This window comes from Rhea pennata, chromosome 28 (genome assembly GCF_028389875.1).
Source record: "Rhea pennata isolate bPtePen1 chromosome 28, bPtePen1.pri, whole genome shotgun sequence".
Classification (NCBI taxonomy): domain Eukaryota; kingdom Metazoa; phylum Chordata; class Aves; order Rheiformes; family Rheidae; genus Rhea; species Rhea pennata.
The window spans coordinates 5190298-5214389 of record NC_084690.1 but is presented as its reverse complement, the minus strand read 5'-3'; the positions used below and the strand labels follow the sequence as shown (position 1 = coordinate 5214389).

General features: G+C 60.5%; 1 protein-coding gene and 1 long non-coding RNA gene across 6 annotated transcripts in view; both read right to left on the bottom strand.

The window, feature by feature from the left end:
- Positions 1-19249, bottom strand: part of TACC1 (transforming acidic coiled-coil containing protein 1) — a 31495-nt gene extending 12246 nt beyond the window's left edge. Inside the window, exons 1-3 of one of the 5 annotated variants that reach the window (XM_062597017.1) lie at positions 19161-19249; positions 8934-9049; positions 1921-2920 (exon numbers count right to left, since the gene is read on the bottom strand). In XM_062597017.1, coding sequence (XP_062453001.1) covers positions 1921-2920; positions 8934-9049; positions 19161-19213 — 1169 coding nt within the window. In that variant the 5' untranslated portion in view covers positions 19214-19249. Of the gene's footprint in view, positions 1-1920; positions 2921-8933; positions 9050-9877; positions 10151-19160 lie in introns of those variants that run through there. The other 4 variants (XM_062597018.1, XM_062597016.1, XM_062597020.1 and 1 more) reach the window with 4 other exon arrangements.
- Positions 19250-20140: 891 nt separating this feature from the next.
- Positions 20141-23476, bottom strand: LOC134152008 (uncharacterized). Its single transcript, XR_009960951.1, has 4 exons — positions 23040-23476; positions 22281-22389; positions 21678-21768; positions 20141-21005 (listed from the first exon to the last, which is right to left on the bottom strand). It is a non-coding gene; the product is annotated as an uncharacterized LOC134152008 (long non-coding RNA).
- Positions 23477-24092: the final 616 nt, after the last annotated feature.

The window sequence follows — 24092 nt, the reverse complement described above, 5'->3', positions numbered from 1 at the left end:
GGTGACACATTCTGCAGCCGCAGGCGCAGGACCAGCAGCTCCCTCGCCCCTGGATCTATTTCCCGGCTACTGCTTTCCACCTACCCCTCTGCAGCGCCCGGTTCCCCTGACGGTTTTGCATGGGAGTAGGTAAAAGACATCCTCACCACCTTTGCAGGCATCTGGACTGCACAGAAACCTGCCTTCCCCCGGCCGACGCACTGATTTTAAGTACTTTCACATCATCAAAATGCATTGCAAGTGGGCATGCTGTGAGAGCAAGCACAGGCACACGCCTCGAGTGCGACTCTCGGCTCCTCTCGCTCCTCGCGCGCAGGCAGTTGCAAGGCTAAGCTGTCCCACAAAACACGCTCCGAGAGGCGCAGAGGACACAGATCAGACAGCGGAGAGCAGGAGTCGAAAGGCAAGAAGGAGTCAGCATGCCATGGAGAGCCGTGGGGCCAACACACACCCACTGAGAGAGAGAACAAAAACCAACAAAACAAAAGAGGAAAGAAAACCAGAAGAGAGTACTTACAACAGAAAACAGAGAAATTTCACTTGTTCAGTAGTCCTGATGCACCAAAAAATAGACAGGAAAGAGACAGACAGATGGAGAGAAGAAAAGCATGTGAAAAGACCTGGATATTAACTCTCATCTGGAGAAACACAATGAATTGCACAACTCTGTCTTTCTGGAAAGAACACATAGCTAAAGATGTTCCGATTCTGCATTTGCTATTATCAGAGGAAGACTGAGCATTCAATCAAAAATCCAGATTGCGAGGGAGGCAAGTGCCCGGAACAGCTCGTGCTGCTCCGAGGCAATGAGGAGAGCCTGAACCTTTCCCTGCCGTTTCCACTCGCTGCCAGCTCCTGCTCCCTTCAGGATCACTCACAGGAACGCTGACTCCCTTCAAAAATCTGCATTGAGATTCCTGCTTTTGCTTTCAACTGGTTCCAATTACTGCTGTTAAATGCAATCACAAATCGCAGCGGAAGGACTCCAAGGTTTGCTGGGCAGCTCTTCCCTTATGCGATATTCCCCTCTGCTTCACTTGCCTGCTCCAAGACCTTGCAGAGGGCAGGTACAACCAACTCTGTCTCAGACCCTGGGATTTGGCATCCTATGACTTAAAGCTCTTAAAAAGCCAGGCTGAGACTTCAGTACTGCCCAGACACAGTTTGGATGGCATTTGTGACGCAGTACGTGAAATATCAAGAAAATAACCAGGTTTAATGAATAAGCCTGTTCCCAGAGAGGGGGGCGTAACAGTGCCTGCGTTCCCGGTAGGCATTGGGAAACGTCACCATTTACACGGTGGTTTTAAATAGCGTGGTTCAGGAACTAAATATGCACTTAAAGAATCCCACATGCACTGAAATAGTTCTGCAAGGGACAACAAGCTCCCCATTGCCTCTGCAAATGTGCTAAAAGCAACAAATGAGCTGCCTGTTTAACCTTTCTCCTTTTCTTCAGCTATAAAAAGGGAAGCTCTGCGGCAGCTCGCAAAATGTTCCGGCAGCATCTGCCGAAGCAGACACGCGTCCGCAGCCTACAGCAGAGGCACAGATCCCTCGGCGTGCCCGGGAAGCCCCCGCGGGCTCGCGCCTTGGCACGCGCGCGCAGCCTCGCAGGCTCTGCAGCGATTCCTGCAGGCAGACCCCGATCCGGACTCGGCGGGGCAGCCCCGAGCGCCAGCACTGCCGGGGGGCGCCGGCCCTCCTCGACCCAGCCGTCCCCGAGCAGCAAGACCTGCCGGCAGAGAGCCGGCTACCGCGAGGACAACGGGCGGATAAACCCGGGGCGGCAGCGGGGGCGCGGCAGCCTCCGGGACGTTCGTGGGTGTCCTGGGCTCGCTCAGAAGGCACCGGGGGAGACCGGAGCACCGCGAACGCGGCGGCGCCGGGGCCGCCCACCCAGCGCCCACCCGCACTCACGTTATCAAGCGCGACCGGGGCTTCTTCGGGGAGTCTCGGCCCTCCATTAGCTCGTCCGGCACCTCCAGTGTCTGCGACTCCAGGATCTCGTTGAGGCTGTTCTCGGCGGCCGGGCAGGAGCTGGCGGTGGTGCTGGTGGGCTTAAAGGGGTCCGCAGAGTCCAGGCGATCGGGGTTGAAGCGGCAAGAAGCCTTGGGGAGCGTCGGCGAGTTCTGCAGCGCGGAGCTGCTGCTGAAGGGGTTGAAATCCGGGTTGTCCCACTGGCTGGGGTCCATGCCGGAGGAGCCACCGGGAGCCCTCTCCGCGTCCTCGGCGGGTTTCTTCGCCGGCTCCCTCTGCCTTTTGGGCGTCAGCTTGCTGGCCGGGATCCGGCTGCCCTTCCTCGGCGCAGCCTTCCTGGCCTCGGCACTCTCGGCCCCCTCTGCGGCATCGGGCTCCGGTGGCTGAGCCGGCGCGGTGCTCGGCGGGGCCGGCTCCGTGCCGGGACGTTCGGCTGCCGGCGGGGAGCTCTGCACCGCGGGGCCGCCCAGCACGGAGGGGCTCGTGCTCTCGTCGCGCGCCGCGGGACCGAGGGCGGCCTCGGCGAGCGGGCTCTGCTCTCCGGCTGCGGCAGCCTCTGCGTTTTCGCCCGTTCTCTGCCCGGGGGCAGGCGGCTGCTCCCTCCTGAGCTTGCTGCGGCCGGGCGAGGAGCGCTGGGCGCACGCGTCCGCGCCGCCCTCCCCCGACATGCCGCGCTCCCGGGCGGCTCCGGGCGCATCAGCCGGCTCGGCGGCGGGCACGGCCACAGCGCCGGCCTCGGCGCCTCCCCGGGGAGCCGCGGCGGTGCCCGGCGGCCGCGTCAGGGCCGGCTGCTCGCCGGCCGCGGGGCCGCTCGCCGCCGCATCCGCGCGCTGTCCTCGAGGGGATCCGCACGGCGGCCGAGCCTCATCTTCGGGGCGCTTCTCGGGCGACGTCTCCCGGCAGCCTTCCCCTCCCCGCGGGTCGTCCTGGCCACTTAGCTCTACAAAGATAAAAGCAGCGCGTTAAAGCCATGCCCGGCACGCGCCGTGGCCAGGCAGCACTGTGCAGGAGCCCGGCTCCGCACGTGCCCTCCCCTCTCCGGCTCATGGCTCTTCCAGGATCGGGTTTTACAGCACCGACCCGCGGCTCGGCCTCCCCAGCTGCTACCGTGACTGTTTAACCCTGGCTTCAAGCACCGTCTGCAAAATTTGAAGCCCGTGACACCGTGGAGAAAGCGCGCATAAATCACCGTGCCCGGGGCCCCCCCGCAGGCAAGCCTCGCTCCGGCCACGCTGCCAGCTGCGAACATCTCCATTTATGTCTTTCCTCTCCCGCGGACGCACTCCCACCCGGGGTTTTGCAATCGCAACGCCCCCGTGGCGCCGCGAGGGCTGCCGCCCGCAGGGACCGACTGCGGGGCCGCTGCTCCCGCGGCAGGGAGCACCGGGGGGAGCGGGAACGGCGGCCAGAGCCACTCGCTGCTCGCTCCACCGAGGCAGATTCCCGGCAGCGCGACTCGGTGCAGGAGCTGGCCGGGCCGCGCCGCTCCGCCCTGGCGCCACAGCCCTGGCTCTCCCGGGGAGCCTCGCGGCTCCCCACAGGTTCTCCATCCTCCTGCCAGCTGCCTGCACGGGAATTGCTTGCAATCCCAGAAACGTGGGCCGAGTCGAGTGCAGTTTGGACGGTCCTTGCCTGCGCTGGAGTGCTGCACCGCACCACCCCCAGCGGAGACACGCAGGCCGTCAGGAGGCTTTCCCGTTAAAATACTAACTGTGCGCTCTAGATAGGGCAGTCACCCCGGGGCTGATGCTCTTGCTCACAAAACTTCCCTGCGATGCACAAATGTGAGGAGCGAAAGCACACGGAAAGCAAAAAACCTGCGGGCATTTGGCACGGGGAGGGGAGACTCTCAAGGGGCGAACCCAGGGAAAAGGCCTGCGGGAGAGGAGAGGAGAGGAGAGGAGAGGAGAGGAGAGGAGAGGAGAGGAGAGGAGAGGAGAGGAGAGGAGAGGAGAGGAGAGGAGAGGAGAGAAGGGTCCCGCTCGCAGCCCGGGGCACCCTGAGGTTGCCGCAGGGCCGGTCTCCCCTCCGCAGATCGGCCCGAACTGCCCAGGTGGCCGCTGCCCTCCCCGCGCCGCGGGAGCCTGCCCGCGCGGCTGCACCGGCCTCGCCGCACGCTGCTGTCCTTCCGTAATCACCGAGCCTGATCCCTGACTTAATCGCTATCACTCCAATCCCTGCCACTAAATCCTTTTACTGTTTAATCTTTTCTTCTCTGCCAGGGACGAGGAAGCTCCTCACCCACCGAGACACCTTGAAAATGGCACCTGCCCGGCACCCGCAGGCGGGAAAGGAAAAAGCTGGAGACGCCCCCGCCCCAGCGCAAGACACATGCACGGCCCCCGGGGCGATGCACAGCAGGATGTCAGGGTGCCCAGCACCCACTGGGGAGCGCGCAGGACCCCGCAGCCCTCCCAGCACCGTCCCGGTGGGATGCCCCTCCAGGCACGTCCCCGTCGGGAGGCCGTTCCCATCCCGCCCATCTGCAGCCAGCCCGGTCTGCGGGTGGCGGAGCGAGCCGCAGGCTGGCAGGAGGAGCGGGCGAATCAGGCACATCTCCGGCTCCTGGGCTAACCCGGGACGCGGTGCCAACAGCCCTGACTCAGCTGATGGCTCGTGGCTTGCATAACTGATCTTTAGGATGCTAAAAGCCACAGAAGTGAATCGTGGGGGCTGTGCGCACCCTGAGAGTGCACAAGAAAACTCCGGACAGACGTTACCTTCTGCCACACAAAATGCACCAGCAAACACAAACCCAGTGGAAACGTACTTGGAGTGCAGCCAGCAAACGCTCTTTCTAGCAGCCTTTGCCAGGCGTTTCCATCATTAGGAACCAGGAAACCTCTTTAACAGGCCACATAGAAAAAACTTCATTACGCTTGCTGTACTGCTCAAGCATTTTAGACCTCACTGAGACACCCCTGAACGGAAAAACAGGCTTCGAAGTGAAGGCACCTTTTCAATACATTTTACATCCCCACCCAAGTATTTTGCAACCGATGCTCTCGCAGACACAAGCCCATCATGGCTCCTAACCCAAGCAATGAGATATATTTGAATAACCAACAGCTGAGAGCGGAAACCATCTCTTCTCCTTCCCATGGATGCCTGGCATGGGGGGAGAAGGGATGCGTGCACGTGGCCATCGCTCACAGCACAAATTCCCTCATGAAAACCACAAGAACCTGCCCAAGCCTGAACAGCCCCGACCCGTGCAAAGACGGGGCGCGAGCTCTACGCACCCAGCTGAACGCAGGAAGTGCAGCGTCAGCCCGCAGGACTCGCCCCGACCGCTGCCTCAGGCCGCCGACGGCGAAAGGCAGCGTGCGGGATGCAGGCACGGCTCCGAGGCCGGCGGGCGCCCTCGGGCCCTGGGCTGGCAGGGAAAGGCTGCGCGTCCCGCGAGGAGACGGGGCCTGGGCGCCGTGCCGTGCTGTGCCGTGCCGTGCCGTGCCGTGCCGGCGGCCGCGGTGCTCTGAGCATGGGGCGCTGCGGGGCCAGGTGCTGCAAAGCCTCGCAGACGGCACTGTCCAGGCTCTAGCGTCCACACAAAAATAAAACAAATCTCCATTTCAGCTGCCTCCACAAGGCTGCTGCACGAGCGTCCAGGTGAAACTCGGAAGGGGTTGGGAGCAGCGGTTTTCCTCCCCAGCCAGCCCGTCCTGGGGAGCTCGGCTGGGACTCTTTCACGTGTCCGTGGACTAATCAAGCATTCCCTCTGGACGCCTCCAGTTCTGCAATTCACCCGTTTTCTGTGCCCGGGACAGCCCGGCTCCCCTGCTCGCCCCTGCCTGCGCACTGCCCATCTGCTCGCCCCGTCCGAGAGGCTGAGGGACGGGAATACCCTGGAGCCAGGCGGCGTACATGCAGGGCTGCGCAGGAGCTCGCCAGCAATTCTGGCCACCGTCTGCAACAGAACTGCCCTGCCCGCCCGCCGGCTGCATTTCTCTGATTTCCCCTCCTCCTCCAGAGAGGCTCTGGGTCGAGACAGGCATTAATCAACCACACGAGTTCACAGCCCAGCTCGGGGCTGCGTCAGAGCAACGGCCCGCGGGAACCGACGGCGAGAAACGAGAGCCGAGGGGGTGGCAAGGAGCCTGCCCATCGCTGCAACGAAGATCCCCCTTCTGCACGCCCTGGCCGCTCACGTGCCGCCCAGGGAGTCTGGAGGCGGCACGACGGCACCTCCAGGGCTGGACCGCAGCCGGACGGCGCGTGGCCTGCGCTCGCGCCGCGAGCCGGGCCCGCGGGGCTTATCCAGCCCCGGTCCCTGCCGCGGCTTCACCGCCCGCGAGCGGAGGACAAGGGCACCTGCTCTGCGCTCTCTTTCACTGGACTTTCTTTCAGGAATGCCTAATTCCTCAAAACAGCCGTTCTACCGGTTGTGCATGGAGCACAAACCTGTTTTGGGTCCTGACAGTGCACAGGGAGTGGATATTACAAAATGAAAATGGAGATTTTATGCTCTCTTGAGAAAAATATATAGAGGACAGTCTGGTACCACAGTATCAGGCACTTTATGCATGTGCATTGCAATAGTTATGAATGTTTTGCTCAGGCTAAAATTAAATACAAATATTGACTGGCTAAACATTTTTCCTGTGTGCCATCCTTTGCTCCTTTAAAAGAGCCAGGGAAGTCTGGGAGGAGCAATGCTGCGATGCAGAGACCCTCTGCCCTTTTCATCCTACATACAGCAACCAAGTGAAGCAGCAATGATTCCCCGCGCAGTCCTGAATGCCAAATGCCGGCGAGAACAACCCCTTCACTATCTGCAGCCTTTGATTCGGCTGGAGCTTTGTGCACAGCGTGAGTCACGCATTTCTGCCTCTGCTGGCTCGCTCGCGCACGCAGACCCAGCACAGGATATCTGGGCTGCGCGTTCAGCGCCGGCTCACACAGCTAACGACTTTTTTCCTCTTTTGGCTTTCCGCTTTTGTTTAACAGACGCTGATCTATTTTTAAACCTATTCTGTTGAGAATTAGCATACCGACAAACAATACTGCCACTAGCACTCCGGATAACACGTGCCCCAAACGCGGGGAACAGACGCAGCCGCGGACCAGCACTGCTCCTGTCACTGACGGCTCCATATTTGTTGCTGCTGCTCATCTCCTTGCACAGAGTATCTCCTTTTGGCAGATGATTGAAGATAACTTTTAGCAAGAACAGGACAGAATTTCAGCCTCCGTCATCCGAGACGGCAAGAGGAAACCTGCTTAAGGGATCCGGAGCAGGCGGGAGCCTTGCCACGGCCCCCTCCCTGGGGGCAGGGCACGATCCGAATTCCTGTCCCTGCACACCGGGTGTAATGCCTATGGCCCCCCTTTCAGCTGTGCGTGAACAACCCGCCCCTCGAGCCAAAGCTGCTGTCCTGCACGTCTCCTGAGCCTATTCTGCCTAAGTAATGGCAACATTGCAGCATTAATCGGACATATGTTGCAGTGACGAGGCCTTCGTGTATAGGTTCATATTTATGTTCAAGGGTTTTCACCCCAAGAAGCCTCTTGCACACTGCGAACTCCCCACAGCTGCACCCGGGATCCCTCCCCCGCCATGTCAGTCTGGATGGGGACCCCGAACGCAGCACGGGTCTTCCCCAGTGCCATTCAGCGTAACATAACGTGTTAGCCAGAGGAAAACGGGCATGGAAGGGAAAAGCCCTCACCAGCCCAGGGGCCACCTCTCCCTCATTAATTACCTCTGTCACTGGGGCAACTCCCTCCAAAGATGAGGGCCATACCCGAGTCCCCCGGGCGAGGAAGGGACTGAGCTGGGTGTGCAACCAAGGCTGCATTTTGGGGCCTGGAGAAGTTCCTGTTTTCTTTGACATTCAGCTCTCCACAAACCAGAGCAGCTCCTGGGTGCTTACGGACGTGCCCGCATCCTGGCACTGCCCAGTCCTGCTCTGCAGAAGGAGTGGGTGGAAGGAGGAGGCTTCTCCTCCTGGGAGCCCTGTCTCCAATAACCTCCTGCACACGCTGGAGACGCCAGAGCTTCAGAGCCTCGGCGCTGCAGCCCGAGACCAGCCTGAACACAGAGTGCGTCCCGGGGGCCGGCCCCTCGCTGCTGCTGCCGCTGCGAGACCCCTCCGAAAGAGGGATAAAGCAGAAGGGGGGGGAGGCAGTGCTCGGAAAGGCCAAGGGATAGTAGGGAGTGCAACAGCCTGCAGCAAGACGCACAGATAAACCAGCAATGGCATGGGCTCCTGCGGGCAAAGAAAGCCCCAGGGTTTTCCGAAGGTCCCTGGTAAGTTCTCCAGTAACGTGGTTTAGCAGGCTCAAGTTTTCACATGTTTAAGAGCAGCTACGTGGGGAAGAGGCCAGGCTACTACCTCTAGGGAAAAGGGGCCTGTGCAACGAAACCTCCACAGCCGACAGCAAAACACAGCATCACGTCAGCTCCTGTGACAAGGGCAGGTCTCTCCCACTGCAAGTGGCAGGCGAAGCATGCGCAAGCCAGCTCCCGCCGCCCGCGCTCCCGCACCCGGAGGCGGCGGGAGGTACTACTGAGCCCAGCAAGGTCTGCAGGAGAAGTCGGAGAGGGCAGTTTAAAGGACAACGTGAGTCAACAGAACCCTCTGCTCCTCTTGGTGAATCCACTGCAGCCCTGCCGGCTGCAGGCTCTGCGTCTCCGGCACTGTGCCCGCCTGCTGGGGCAGCTCCCCAAGCCAGACTGACAGATCTCTGCTGTCTGCAGCCTCACGCACGCTCACCCTGCGCAGTTAAATGCCTGGGTCTGTTAAATCAGCATTTAACCGAAGTTAAAGTAACAGCCCTTTGCAGAGCACATACAGCCCCAAGTACTGGCATTTGAACCATCCAGACCATCAACCACAAAAAATGCAGCAGGCATTATTCAAAACAAGCAACTTCTCCTCCTTGACCCCACCCTGCTTTTCTGCATCCGGAGCAGAAAACCAAATAGCAGAAGATACACGCTTGTGCTTTACCTCGGGTGCTGGCCTCCGGATCTCGTGGTCCCGGCGATGGCTCGCAGAACTCCTTTAGTGGTGAGCGGATCGGTGTTTCTGTTTCGGGGGTCTCAAAATAACCTTCTGAGTCCGAGCTGCCGAGGGGGGGGGAAATAGTGAGGAATTACCACCTTCCCAGCTAGCTCCAACATCCTTCACATGCCCTACACATCCAGCCAGGCCGGCTCCTGGGCTGGACTGGCCGACCCAGAGAAGGCATCCTGTGGCTGCTGCTCTTGCATTTCCAGCGGGCCACGCTAGCGAACGGAAAAGGTAGAGCAGGTGAAACATCATCATGAGCGTCCCTCCACACAGCCCTGGGCCCCAGCTGAGCAAGCCCGGCTGTCGAGCTGTGCGTCCGGAGCATCTGGCTGCCTCTCGCGGGCTGCATCTCCCCGTCACGCCGGTCTTTCACAGAATCCATTACTGACCTCTGCGGACAGGACAGCCTAGCCCACATCTTCCTCTACAGCCCCAGAAGGGTGGTATGTTAGGAAGTCCAGAAAACAAGCCTCGATCTGCCTGCCCCATGCCTGCTATCATCTTCACTGAGCTCACAGTCTCAGAGCAGCTATGAGGCTGCAAGCAGCTCTGGCACACATTTCCCTCCTTTCCCCACTGCTAACAGATCTCAATGTCCACAAAACTAAATGCTCAGGAGCCGCACAGGCTCCTTGTACTGCGGACAAGCCAAGCTGGTGCTGTGCAGCGTGCGGGAGCCGGGGGTACAGGGGGCTCACGGAGGCAGGCCTGTGCGCGGCACAGCCATGACGCTCGCAGGAGCAGCTCTGCATGCAGGGCAGGTGCCACACGCGGGACACGGAGCGCCACAGCCAAGCCTTTGCAGCAGAGCCAGGAGCTTAACGGGGAGGGAACGAGTTCAAAAGCCCGAGAGCTCGCGAAACAGGATGCAGTGTACTTGCCTGAAACCCAGGGATTTGGTCTCTGCCTGCGAGTCGTCCTCTCCTTCTCGCTCTCCCCCACCATCCTCACCTCCAGCAGCGGCCCCACCGCGCACCGCGGACCACGTCCACTTGGCCCACTGCACCGGCGAGAGGATCTGCCAGGCGCTGAACGCCATGGGGCCGCCTCCGCCGGTGAGCAGGGGGTCCCCGAGACGGCGGCGCCGGACGCCCCCGAGCGCGGCTGCCGGAGGCGGTTACGCGCGGAGCATCGGCTGCGCCGCGCAGCGGCTTCCTGCCGCGGGGGCGGGCGGCAGCGCCGCTGCAGCCGCCCCGCTCCGCTGCAGCCGCCCCGCTCGGCTCCGGCCGCGCCGCCCCGCTCGGCTCCGGCCGCGCCGCTCCGCTCCGCTCCGGCCGCGCCGCTGCAGCCGCCCCGCTCCGCTGCAGCCGCCCCGCTCGGCTCCGGCCGCGCCGCCCCGCTCGGCTCCGGCCGCGCCGCTGCAGCCGCCCTGCTCCGCTGCAGCCGCCCCCTCGGCTCCGGCCGCTCCGCTCCGCTCCGGCCGCGCCCGGCGCTCAGCGAGGAGCCGCCGCCGCCGCGTCCCCGCCGCCCCGCGCCGATGCCGCCGCCGCCGCGGGCATGTTCAGCCCCGCGGCGCGGGGCTCCGCTGGCCGCCAGACAGGGCCCCCCGCCGCCCCGGACCGTACTGCCCGCGGCAGGGAGAGCGCGGCCGGCCCCGCTGCCCGCTCCCCCGCGGCGCCCGCCTTGGTCGCAGCTCGCCCCGAGACGCCGGCAGGCTCCGGGCTCGCCGAGCGGGGAGGAGGGAAGAGGGAAGCCCGCAGCAGCGTCCCCCTTCCCCTCCCACCCGTGCCGCAGCGACGGGATAGGGCTGGGAGTGGATAATCACAGGCTTTTGCTGTGCCACATTTTACTGCTTTGCCCCTCCTCTCCCCGGCTCCGGGTCTGGCTGTCCCTAACAGCAAAACACCCTGGTGCCCAGCGCTCTCCAGACAAGCACCTGTAGGCTGCACGAGGAGGGCCGTCCCCCACTCCCACGAGGCATAGCCTGGCTGAGGAAACAGGCTGTGCCCTACAGAGATCCCTCGTCTGCCTCCCATCCACCTTCATTCCGAGACAAACTCTCAAACCCACTTATTTTTGCACAAATACTAGACAGGGCAGGGGCATCTCCACTGCTCCCTGTGGGCAGGTTAATGCAGGCTGGCAGCCAGGCTTAGGCACATTGCTCCTAAATCCCAGCCAGATGCCAGAGCCTAATTCACTGTCACCCTCCATATGCTTGTGCCAAGGTGCTCCACTGCCCTTTCGTGCCCCTCACACCACACTGGGCCAAAAGAAAACCCTGTGCGCCAGGGCAGGGAAACTCTGAAACCAGATCTCTCCTCCCTGATTTATCCCACACTTATCCAGGGTTGCACCTGTGCTGTAACATATCCCACTGCAAGACGAGCTGCAAGATTCCTTCCACCCCACACAGCCAACAAACGCCGTGCACCGGCTGCAGCACCACAACAGCCAGCCCAGGCACGCGGGGTCCCCGTGCACCGGGTCCCTGCGTGGCCAGCGGGCCCCAAGCGAGCCATGCTTCCTGCACAAGAGCCACAGCCCAGACCAGACAGAGCAGAGATCACTCCTGAGACATCTGACACATGGAGAAGCAAAGGGACAGACGGCAGAGACTGGGAAACACCTGCCCCTTTATTTTCCAGGGAAATGCCGACTTCAGTAGCTCTGGCTTCCTTCTGTGGCAGCAGATTTATTTATTTATTAAACTATTGTGTTTAAAAATAACAGCAAACAGTCCCTGAAGAACTAAGTACTGGCATGCTGGCCTCCTTGGGGCATCCTCACCTATGCAGGGGTCTTGCTTCCCAGATCATCACCTCCTGCATGCTTGCTAGGGAGAGAAGAGTAACATCACTGATGCCTTTCAGCGCCTGCAGCACAGGGGGGCACGTCCAGGGCTTCAGCAGCAGGTCTATTGCAGGCAGCAGCGTTGTGGCCTTGGGCAGTTGCTGCTGCAGCACCTACAGCTCCCCAGAGCTGTTGGCTTGCCCAGACCCAGGTGGACACGTCTGCACTGCATGCCCAAGGCCAGCTCCCCACCTGCTGCCTTTGGCGGGTCCAGCGATGTTCTGGGGAAGGGAAGACAACTGTCCAGTTGCACGACCCAGCCCAGCTTGTTGCAGAGAAGCACTATTGGCCCTGAGTAACTGCACAAAGTGCTCACGTGGCAGGCCAAGACCACAGCTTGATGCTTTTCTGTGAATCATCAGCTAGCTCCGAGCATGAGGAATGCTTCTGCATGGCTGAGTCAGCTGAGACCCACCCATCTGGTCTGGCTACCTCGCTCTAAAACCAGCCTCTATCAGATACTTCAAAAGGCCTCATTCCTCGACGCGGAGCATCTCAAATAACCTCCCTGCAGGGAACCTTTCTGCCTAGCTCCCATCTGTTGGTGTCCTTAGTAAACAGATGCATCATTGCTGCACTCTTTTATCATCTGCACTCTGTCAAAAAACCCTCTTATCCACCCCCTACCCCCACCATACAACTTTTCCAAATTTCCCCAGAGAGTCCCCTGGCTCTGGTTCAGGAAAAGCAGAGGTGCACACTGCCACAAGTCCAAGCAGCGACATGATGGTGCACCCATACACCCAGCCACGATCTGGGGAGAGCTGAGCCAGATAAAGCTCACACCTGCTACACTGAGCCACAAGTGGACTAAGCGCCTTATTAAAGCTTATCCAAAAAGCAAGAGGCTGAAGCAAAAGCAGGAGCTCAGCATCCTCTCGGCTGTGTCTGCTCTGAGCAGAAACGAGCAGCCTACTTCCCGGAGTGGCACAGCGCAAGCTGATTTCTGCAGATGAATTTTACATAAGGAGATTTTTAAGGCGTGTGTTGTGGCATGAACTGCTTTGCAGCACCACACACTGCAACCTGAACTCCTCCTCTCCCTTCCTCCATCAGTCTTTCCACAAGCCAACGCTGGCCCAGAAGACCCAGCTCCAGCATCTGCATCACTGCACGTGAAACCAGCACACGGCCGCCTGGGTCCTGCCAGGCTTCACACAGGGGAAATGGGAATCGCGAAGGAGCAGCAGCAGGTCTGGGCTGAGCAGCAGGACCAAGCCTGCCTCCACTGCAAAGAGGAAGGGTCTGCATCAGCCAGACGACAGCGATGTTCACTTTCATAACCCCCACTTGTTGAACGAGGGAAGTGGGACACGTGAACCAATCGCAGAGGAAATTAGCAGCATCCTTCTATTGTGAAGGCTGCACAAGCTGCTGCGGAGAGGGGACCCTCCTCCCAGTGGCCACGGATGGCAAGGAGCAGCAGGCAGGAGCAGGAGCGACTGCACGGCACCGCACGGGCTGCGACACTCCCCACCTGCACGCCCTGGGGCAGGAAGCTATCAGAGCAGCTAAAGAGCAGAGCCTGCTTCCACTTGCCATTTACTACGAGCAATTAAGAAAATGCCTCGAGTGGCATTTTCCAGCTTGGCACCGACCCCAGCTGGCAGCAGATCAAACACGGAGGAGATAACCTGACCTTGTCAGTCAGGCCAGTGGCTCTGGCTGCCAGCGCTGCTTGGCATAGTCAGCAGACACATTTCTGCAGAGCAGGGGGAAGCAGACCTGTTCAAAACCAGAGCTGCCAGCAGTTCCCATCACACGAGCCCCCAGCGAGCTGCAGCCTGCATGCACGGCACCGGACAGGCCGTCCTTCGCGCTGCCGTCATCCCCGCCCTGGGCCTGGGCTCCGTCGTGCCCGGTGCTGCACCGACGCACAGCGGGCTCGGCGGCGTGCACCGATGAACGGCCTAGACCGTTCTGCCCACAGTGCCCCAACTGCTTCCCCGAGCTGCCTCTTTTGAAGCAGATGCCTTGGGTTTTCACACTTCGCTCCCCTGGAACAGCCTAGGCCCTGGGGGAGGATCCAGCAATTCTCCAGCTGCCTCAGGTTTGCAGCCTCCTTCGCAGCAACACGTCGTGAGCACTCCAGATCTGCTGCTCGCTCCTCCTACAGACAGCCCCAACACACCGCCCGCGAGGCAGCTCACGCCAGCCCTCTGTGCAAGAGCAGCGGCGCTGCCGCCACAGCCCCCGTCAGCCTGCACCGTCCTCGGCAGAGCCTGGAGCCAGCGGCTGTGCCCAGAGCCGTCTGGTTTTGCAGGTCACTGCTTTGAGCTCCACTCCCCGCCCCCAAGCAACTGCTACAATAATTTAAAAAAACAAAATACCTGTTTCCTGTCTACTTCTGCAGCTGAGAAAGACGGCAGCGTGTGTCAGGAGGGGTTTGCCACAGCGCTGAGCACTTGGGCTGGCACAGCTGGTGCTCCATAAGGGAGGGGACCAGTAAAACTGGCGCATAGGAGTGGTGCTGTGGCCTCTTTCCATTTCACCCACTTCTGGATAGTTAAATCAGCCTGACAGCACCCAGCCCATGGGTCATCCCCGACTGTCATCCCCGACACGTAGGAGCATCCCCATGGCCTCGACGATAACAGTCCTGGGGGTGCTGGGGCCGTGCGCCCCTTCGTCCCCCCCTACGCTCCCCTCCCCCCCCCGGAACACTCTGCACCATGCAGGCTGCAGAAGGATGGAAAACCTTGCACTCCTTATGCTGATCTTTGCAGGAAGCCAGCTGCATCCAGGGATAACAGCTCTGCATCCAGGAAGGACTTTCCCTTATCTTACATCAGGATCTTACACTGGCAGGCAGCAGTGCGGCTGCCTGACCTCGGATCCAGAAGCAAATGCTGCCAAATTCCTCACGCTGTTACCACACCTCCGTCCCCGGAGGCAGGTCTCAGGTCTCACACCGGTCACATTTGTCGAGCCTCCAGCCACAGCGCCCGGGGCTAGAGGGAGGAGCGTACCTGCAGCTCCCATCCTCGTCCCTGTCATTAGGCGGCAGAATAGCTATTTCTGGCTGCGGTGCTTTTCTGGGCATGGCACAGCCAGCCAGTGCATTCATTTCTAGCGCAGAAATGAATCTTCTGTGGGTTTCCATTTTTCTTCCTCAGCTGTTCAGCTGCCTGAGAAAGACTCCACTTGAGCCGTTCGGCTCCTTCACAGCACTCCGTGAATTGGCTCCACTGTCCCGCATTTTCTCCGGCTGAGATTAATGCCAGGCCAGCAATTGCATACACTCCAGTGAAGAAAACACATATTACTGCCAGCCGGGAGCCCCACACAGACACCCTGCCCGGCTCTGGGCACCAGCCACCAGCAGCCCGTGATGCTCCAGAGCAGCAGAGCAGCAGAGCCAGCCTCCCTGCAAGGAGGGCCCCGACTGCAAAGGGTGCCAGCTTCCCCTGCATTTCTCTGGCCCTCTGCTCAGCCAGCACTCCTCCCTGGGAGACAGGTAGTCCCATAGAAGAGCGTTTTGCTGGCCCCGAAGTGTCAGCAGACTTGGTCCCTGTGCCGGACCAAGCGCATGATTCTTGGGAATTAAGAAAAACAGCTCAGATGAAGACTTAGGTATTCCAGTGATGAGTGCACAGCAAATACCAGAGAGAGACGATTTCACATTTCCTGATCTTTGCTGTGACGCTGTTCGGATTAATGCTGGATAACTCCCACTCGTGACTCGCCTGCTCCGGCTTGACACAGCATCCAAGGGGAGGCTTAAACTCCTTTCCCTGACAACCTCCTTCAGGTAGAGAGGAAATCGGGCCCGAGGAAAGGCCAAGGAGTAGAGATGCTAGATGGAAAATGCATTGACCTGGGAGACCCATCCGGGGGTGGCGAGTGCCCGGAAAGTGCTGACACCCGCCGCGGTCGGTGCTGGGTGAAGTGCACCAGGATGGAGGAAAGGCGATGGGGACCTTCGGGAGACAGGCTCACTAGAGGGCACTCCAGGACGGGATTTCGAGACTTCGCCCAGTCCTCTACACTGTGCAGGAGAAAGGCTGAGTTTCCTGCTCCCCGCCAGCCCAGGGTTGCTGGTGGCCGAACATCTCCTGTGCCCACGGCTGCACAACCTCCCCTCCCCGTTCCCACCCCTGCGGAGCCGAACGGTGCGGACGCAGAGCTGGAAGGGACCTCCTCAGCCCCGGACCTCCGCGCACCCGCGAGCCGGCTTGGCAGCCTGGCAGAGCGCAGTCCCCCGAGGGCACGGCCACGCCGCCCCGGGAAGCGGCCCGAGGACTCTCCCGCATGGTTTCAGGCCTGGCCAGCCCAGCAACCGGGCAGGAGGCCGCGGAGACCCAGCTCCTGCGCAGGCATCCTGCGCCCGGCCCAGCAGGTCCGCACCGCCCTCTCCTGCGCGCAGCTGCAAGCGTCCTGCCGGAGCGCTGGCCGCTCGCAAACAGCCCCGCTAGCGAGCACGACCTCGGCGGCACTTTTGCGGTAACCATAGCTACATAACATTTTGCAGTTGCTACGAGTGGCGGGGCGGAAAGCGGCGCCGGCGCGGCTGCGAGGGCACCAGCAGCGGGACTGCGGGCGCCTCCGCGGCCCTGCCCGAGCGGCCGCGGGTTTTGCACGCGGGTGCCCTCGGCATGAGCACCCCCGTCCCTGCGGCCGAGGGCGACCGTGCCCAACGGCCAGCTGGGATGCAGCAGCTAGCCGGCGTCACCTCTGCCGAACTCGCCGGTGGTTTGTTCCGGGGGACGAACGTGCTGACGAGGCCGCGAATGGACCCCAGGGCCGGCAGCTGGTGCCGCGTAACCGCCCCAACGTTTTAGGGCACTTCCCCACCACCGCAGCTGCCCCCTGGCAAGGGAAGACATGGAACTGAGGGAGGGCAAACCTCCTACAGCAGAGCTCCTGTTTTTCCTTTTTTCCCCCTGACCTTGATAGAGCTGTGATCTAAATACAGATCTCAAGACTAAGAAATAAAATGATAAATCCCCTGGAATTCAAGAGAGACAAAATACAATTTCTTCCCATCTCAACTTCTACCACTCCCATCTGCTTGCCAGAAAACAGCAGGAAACTTAACGTTACAGGCGCTCTGCAATGCCCAAGGGGACCTAGAGCGATACCCAACGCGGGACGATGCTAAGGAAAGGCTCAGCCCCCCGGGACTGTTTGCAGCTCTGAGATGTGACAGTTCCCATCACTACACATTCCATCAAACTATCTATATAAAAATAGAAGTAAAGGACGTAACTGTCACGTGTGAGCCCCTGACATCATGATCCAGCCTCCAGCTTCTAGATGTCTTTCCCTACCATAATGCCATCAAATTAGCAAATACAAGTGTTTGTGGCTGTATTAAAAAGACGAATGCAAAAATGAACACACTGGACCACCTGCTATTCATGCGATTTAAAACAAAGTACACAGCTTAATCTGCTGTTCATGCAGTTTAAAACAATGTACACAGCGTGGATGTGAGCTCATGCAAAGCAATTCTGTACAACAGGCTACTTGAATCCCAGCCCGATTTTCACACTGATAAGCTTTATGAACACAAGCATCTGCATTCAGCCTGCTGCTTCTTTACTCCTCCATCAACTCCTTTGCTCTGTTTGCTAAAAATATCAGCTCTACATGGCAGGAATGCTCTCTTATCAGGTGTTTGTCAGTCCTTGGCTCCTTGACTTCAGTCAAGACTCGGTGGCATTGTGAAACCCAGACAGTGTTTCAGCCCCAGAACCCGGGTGCAGGCATGGATGGGGGAGAGAGATGAGGAAGGAGGATGCAGCTGTCACAGGGAACGGCGCTGTGGGAGTAATAAAGGGGAAAACAAAACAGAACAAAGTTTGCTTAAGGAGGAGGGAGACACACGGGAACTAGGAGCGGCCAAGTCGGACGCTGGCAAACAGGAGCGGCTGCGGCATCGGTATCAGGAGGAGCCCGGGCCCTCGCTCAGGTGGAAACCGCGGCCATGCCGGGCACAGGGACACTCAGGAACAGATGGGACCATCCCTGGGGCCCAGCCGCATCCAGCCCCTGGGACCCAGCACCGCTGGCCTCTGCCCCTTCCCTGTGCTCTGGCCTCTCCATGCAGCCTTGGGCTCTTGCTCTGTTGTAACAAGGCTGGTTTCAGGCTTTCCCTGGGGAAATCTGCTCGTATTGCCCCAGTGCCTTCGTTAAGCATCTTGCTTATCCGCTGAAATGCCACAAGCAAGCAGCGGCCGCTGCATTTCTATGGCATGTGTTTGCCTCTTGGGATTTTCTCACATGCAGGGCTGGTCAATGTCCTCTCAGATGTTGCTCCAACATGTACAGTGGATAATGGTATGTTTTCCCTGCTTGGGAACACCTCTAATATTTAGGAGACTGCTGCAATGAGCAAATGGGCCACTCTGAACAGTTACGAAGAGGAAAATGCACTTGTTTTCCCTGTCTGAAGTTAGCATTTGCAAACCAGGCGATGTTTGCATGTGTTTAGAAGGCCAACAGCCTGTTTTCAGTGTCACCTGCTCTATAAAACCTGGCAGAGACTCCAGAAAATATGCAGTGCATAAACCAGGCACCAGTTACCGACGGCCAGCACTCTGGGAACACAGGACGGTGCCAACCGATCTGTTCTTGTTTAGAAAAGCAGCAGCACACCTCCCCAAATACAGTTATTTCTGCATTGTGGAGAGGCTCATTTAAAGAAAATATTTATCTGTTCCAGAAAGTGCTTTAGTTGATTTTAAGATATGATATCTCCATTTTTCCTTTTAATCACAAGCTAACATACTTTTCCTTTTGTTTACAGTTTCTAAATCCTGCTGGTTAAAAGCAGCATTTTGCATATTCTGCCTTCTGGTTTTTACTAGGAACAAAACTTCCAGTCAGCTCCAACTTCTACACTTGTTTTCTAATGGCAACATTTAGAATTACATTTCTGCTCCCCTGTTCATCATACTAAGATTTATGCAATAAAACACGGGCGAGAAAGCCACCGTGACTCCTCTTGACAGCTAGCAGCAGCAAAATCTGAACTGCAGCCTGAGAAATTCAACCCACTGAAAACAAAAACAGTTCGTTTTGCTAGTTACTGTAACACTCAATGTGGTTTAAACAATTGCTACCCTAGGAGAACTTTCCCCCCCAATTTAACGCCCTGAATTTTTTTTCAGTGGGGCTCCACCACTGCAGAACGCAGCACAAGATCCCGCGCGCTGGCACAGGTCCGCTGCTTAGCGGCAGCCGGGCTGCAAGGGAGGCTCCAGGGCCCTCGGCGCCAACCTGGACCGGGCTAAACGCCTGTCACCGGCGCGCCGGGGCCGCGGGCGCTTGGCGGGAGGGTGCGGGGTCTCGGGGCCGGGACCAGCCCCGGGGAACCGCGCGCGCGGCCCCGGCCCGGCCCGGCCGGCGCGGCGCGGCTGCACTTACCGGCGCTCCGGGGAGCCGGGCTCCCGCGGCTTCTGGCTCTGCATCGCCCCCATGGCCGCACCAGCCGCGCCGCGCCGGGCCGCGCCGGACTCCGCCCGGGCCGCGCTGCCGCCGCGCTCCGCCGGCCCCGGCGGGCGGCGCGGCCCCGCCGCCGTCTCCGCCTCCGCGGCCGGGGGCGGCTCGGTGCGGCCGGGGATGCCGGGCGCCCAGATGCAGCCCCTTACCACCCCACAGCACCCTCTGCTTCGGGGTGGGCTGGGACCCTGTGCCACGCGGCTGGGATCCTTGCACTGGGGCTGGGATCCATTGTGCTAGGGCAAGAAATTCTTGCACTGGGGCTAGAACCCCATGCTGTGAGGCTAGGACCCAGTGCTGCGGGGCTGGGACCTTGTGCCATGGGGTTGGGATCCCTGCGCTAGGGCTAGGACCCAGTGCTGCGAGGCTGGGACCTTGTGCCATGGGGCTGAAACCCCCTGCACTAGGGCAGCGACCCTTGCACTGGGGCTGGATCTCCTGCACTAAGGCTGTGACCCTGAACAGCAGGGCTGAGACCCCTAGCACTGGAGCAGGGACCCAGATCAATAGGACAGGGACCCAATGTACTAGGGCAGGGACCCCATGGTGTGGGGCTGGGGCCCCTGCAGGACCCTACTCAGTGCCCCGGAGCGGGCAGGGCAGGGGGCCTCAGCAGGGCTTGGGGCAGGAGGCTGGCACCCGGCACAGTGCCATTTGGGATCCGACCGTCAAGCCCGCTTGTTTGCTTCAGGGCAGCGTGACTTGTTCTGCTCAGCACGCAGGGCTCGCCGGGCAGCGATCCACCGAGCTTCAGCACTATGCTCTTCCCTTCCTATTAGCCATGATAAATTGCAATCTGGATGTGCCTTTGAGGTTAAAATAGCAGCCACATGTGTGTGTAAGAATAGCTGTATCCTAGTTTATTGACCTCAACACTACTATGTGAAGTTAAACCTTACAGGCACAGTTTTACTTTTTGCACTCAGTCACAACCCTCACTCTTGCCAACAGCATGGCCCCTGGTGTTGCTGCTGGGGCCCAGCTGCCTTGTGCCCATCACTGTGGCATCTGCCCCTGCACTCACAGGGCATCACATCTCCCCACTCTACGAGCACGATACTGAAGCTACAGCTCCAGCAGCCAGGGTCCCGCTGCAGGCACACGACCGTCTGTGTGTCTGGATGCAGCTTTGCAGCCGGGTTGCTACTAACAGGTCAGTGCACAGCCTGGCACCAGCGATCAGCAGCCAAAGCGTAACGGCATCCCCAGCACATCCGCACCAGCTCTGTCGGACCTACTCTGTCCCCTTTGCTCCCTGTTTCGAACAGTGCGCGGGCAACACTGGTGAGGCTGAACCTCCCCCCCCACCACCACGCCAGGTCCCCGCTGCCCGTGCACCAGCACTGCGGGTGCCGTGTGCTCAGCCAGCGCGTCCCGACAAAGCAGATACTTCCACCGATGCTGCCTTTGCCCTTAAACCAGCCTCTTCTCAAATCATCCCTTGAAGGGAAAAGCAGATAATCAGCAAGCCTCAGCGTCAGAGAGCAGTGAGACCCTGCTGCGGGGCCCTCAGTGGGGGAAGATTTAATGCAGCAATTTAAAAGCACAGAGGTGCTCTGCTAAGGGAACATTCTGCTTGGGTTGATTTTACTTAAAGTGTCTGAAAGAAAGTATCAGTTTTTGACAGCGTTTGGGGCTTTTTGTTTTTGAGAAATAAAACACTGAAATACTAATCTTTTTTTTGTTGTTGTTGAAATTGAGGTGTTCTGGCTTTGGTTGGATTATTTTTTGGCAACAGAAGCATCAACACCCTTGAAAGCTTTCACCTTCCTAAAAAGAAAAAAAATCTTCCTTGGGTAAAAATGAAGTTTCCCGGTGCCAGTAGCCCCTCACACAGCGGTCACATGCGAGGGCAGGGCTTTGGCATGGGCAGCTTTCCCAAGGGCTCGGCTGGGGAAGCTCTTCAATTTTGGTGCTTTTGGTTTCAGAACAGCTTCCTGCAGCTGTTTGCGTGTGGTGCGTTTGAAAGCGCTGCTCGCCCCTGCCTGGGTGAACAGCCCGGTGCGCCTGCAGGTGCCAAAATGCTGCAGTTTGCAGACCCGGCTCAGCTCAAGCCTTCCCTCACCTCCCCGGCAGAGGCTTTGGGCATCCGGCAGGCTGCATCCAGGCTCCAGTGATTTATTTCAGCAACGAGGAGCTCTGCCAAGCTGCAGGAGCCCAGCATTTCCCAAGAAACCAGTCCTATGAAAGCAGGGATCTGAGCTGAAAGCGTGGATCCCCTCCTCACACCTGCAGGCTCTCGCCTCCCCGGGCGGCATCGGCACCGGCACCGGTGGGGGCACCAGCGGCAGCGGATGGAGGTCGCGAGGCTGGGAAGGGTCGACCGGCGGGACGGCCGAGGGGGCAGCCGGTACCGCGCCGGAGCAGAATGCGGCTCCGCATGCGTGGGAGCACGCGCTGCTTGGCACTGGCCCTCCCTGCTCACGATAAACACATACAGACCTTTGGGAAACTGTGGACTTTCCGGGCAGACGTCGTCAGGGAAAACTGGGAAGGGGTGGACACCAAAAGTAAATGACAAGTACGGAGCACCCTAGGAGAGAAAACCAGTTTCCAAACACCAGGAACCTCGTGGCGCAGCACGTCTTTCCTCAGCACCCCTCTCTGGTGCTCCCTCAACTTGGCAAACATGAGCAAAAGCTTCATGCAGCTTCCCCGTTCCCTCGGGAAAACAGTGTGGGGTCAGCGTTGGCATCTGCAAGCTGCAACTTCAGACACGGAGCTGTGACAAAACGCCGTGGCAGCCGCCGCGCGTGACGCAGCCCTGCTCTGGCGCCGAGTGGGGCTGTGTGAGCCGGGCTCGTTCCCCAGCCGTGCAATGAGACCTCTGACAGCCGCACACAGCCACCCCGGCTGTGCAACGCACACCCGGCAGCTCTGCCAAGAAAGCCGGTCCCCCCCCCGGGTGGTGAAGGCAATGCCGGCAGATGCCGGGGACGGAAACACGGCAGGCACGTTGCAGCAAGGCAGGCACACGTGAGACGGCGCTGCAAAGCAGCCGCACGCACCCCCGCGCCGGGACCCGGGGCCCGGGGACATACTCACCCGCCGGGCACCTGCCGGGTCGCGGCGCTCCGCTCGCCGAGCTCGCCTCGGGTGGGCTCCCAGCCGCAGCCTCGCGCCCGTCCCACGCCGGCCGGCCGGCGGCTGCCGTCTGCAAGGAGGCAGATGGCAACGATTAGCCGTGCGCTAATTCCATGGAAAGTTCCATGCGTCTGGGAAACAGGCCCCTCGCTGCTGCCCCGGCCAGAGGTTTATTTGTGTTTCCGGGGACGGTGACTAAGAGCAGGGTGCGTCACATGGACTCTCGTTTAAATGCCTCCGTGGAACCTCCCATCCGAACACCACTGGCCCCAAACCCGCTCGGAGCCGGCGCCGGTGCTGTGCCGCGCTGCCGTGCAGGTGGTGCCGGGGCTGGTGCCCTCTCCGACCCGGGAAAGGACTGCAGGACTGAGCTCTGCCCCGTGGGCATCTGGAAGGGCCAGGCGGGGAGGAGGCTGCACTGGTCAAAGCAGATTCCCGGGTTTGCTGTCGCAGGGGAGCTGGTGGCCGCTGGAGACCAGCTCCGCACCGCCCATCCCCGCTGTGCCCGGGCATGCCGGGGAGCCTCGCGGGCACCGGGATCCACCACCACGTGCCGCCGCTGGGATGCTCGCGGCCAGGTGCACACGGGGCCGGGAAAGCCAGGCCGGGTAGAGCTGGCCTGGCTGCCTGCCCTCCTCCTCCTCCCGCCTGGGGCAAAGCCAAGGGAAAAGGCAAGTGCCTGGGGAGCATCCCAGCCCTCAGCTCCCTTCTGCTTCCTACCTTTCCAGCGCAGACTTGTCCCAGGCTCCGTCACTCTCGGCTACCTGTCCCCAAGCTCCCTAGAAAGCAGCTTGCGCAAGCAAGCCTGGAGAAGGAGCAGGGAGGAAGGAAGGAAGGGGATGGACGGTAGCGGGGAGGGACAGGCAGCGTCAGGGTATCTCCGTGCACCCTGCAGGCTGGGGGAAGCAGAAGGACGTTTGCAGTTGGGGGGAGCGGTGCCCGGGGGACGAGCCGCGGCGGGCACTCAGCGAGTCCGTGCGTGGCTCCCGCGCCGCTGCTGCGGCAGGCGCTCGGGCCGATGCCGGGATCCTGCGCCGTCTCCTGCAGGGGCCCCGCTGGTGTCATGCTGTAAAAATGTGCGCTGGGCTGGAATTTGGCAGCCAGGCCTCTCGCGGGGAGGAAAGCTCTCCTCTTACAGCGGGAGCGGGAGCTGCGGCCCCGCGGCTGTGAGAGCGGGAAGGGCAACTGTCAGGAGCGGTTTCCCCAGCTCCAGCAGCTCCTGCAAAGCTGGGACGGGGGGTTAAGGGCTGCCTGGGTGCATCCCGGCCGACGCACAGGGAGGCTGCTCCACACCGCTCCGGGGGCTCTCCGTGCCTCCGCCGCCCCGTCCACACTGGCTGCCGGCTCCTCGCGGCGCCCGGCTGCGCGGGGCACAGACGGAGCAGCCACGGTCCCCGCGGGGCTGCGAGCGAGGGCGGCCCGGCCGTGCAGGGCGGCCCGCCGCGGCCTGGGAAGCGCTCGGGAAAGGTCCAAGCACCTGGGAAGGCTTCGTCCTGAGGCGCTTGGGACGCCTGGTTCCGTGCGGAGCCTTTTCCCGGCGGTTCCGGTTGGGGCTCCCCGCCAGCCGGGGGGGTTCACGCAGCCGGAGCAGCGCGCCGGCGGCGGCTGCTTTCCCAGCGCTGCTCCGTGAGGTGGCAGCACAGTTGCTCTGGGAAGCATCCCCGCAGCCAGATCCGCATCCCTGCAGCTGGGTCCTCACTCCTGCAGCCGGATCTGTGTCCCTATGGCCAGATCTATGTCTCTGCAGCCAGATCCGTGTCCCTATGGCCAGAT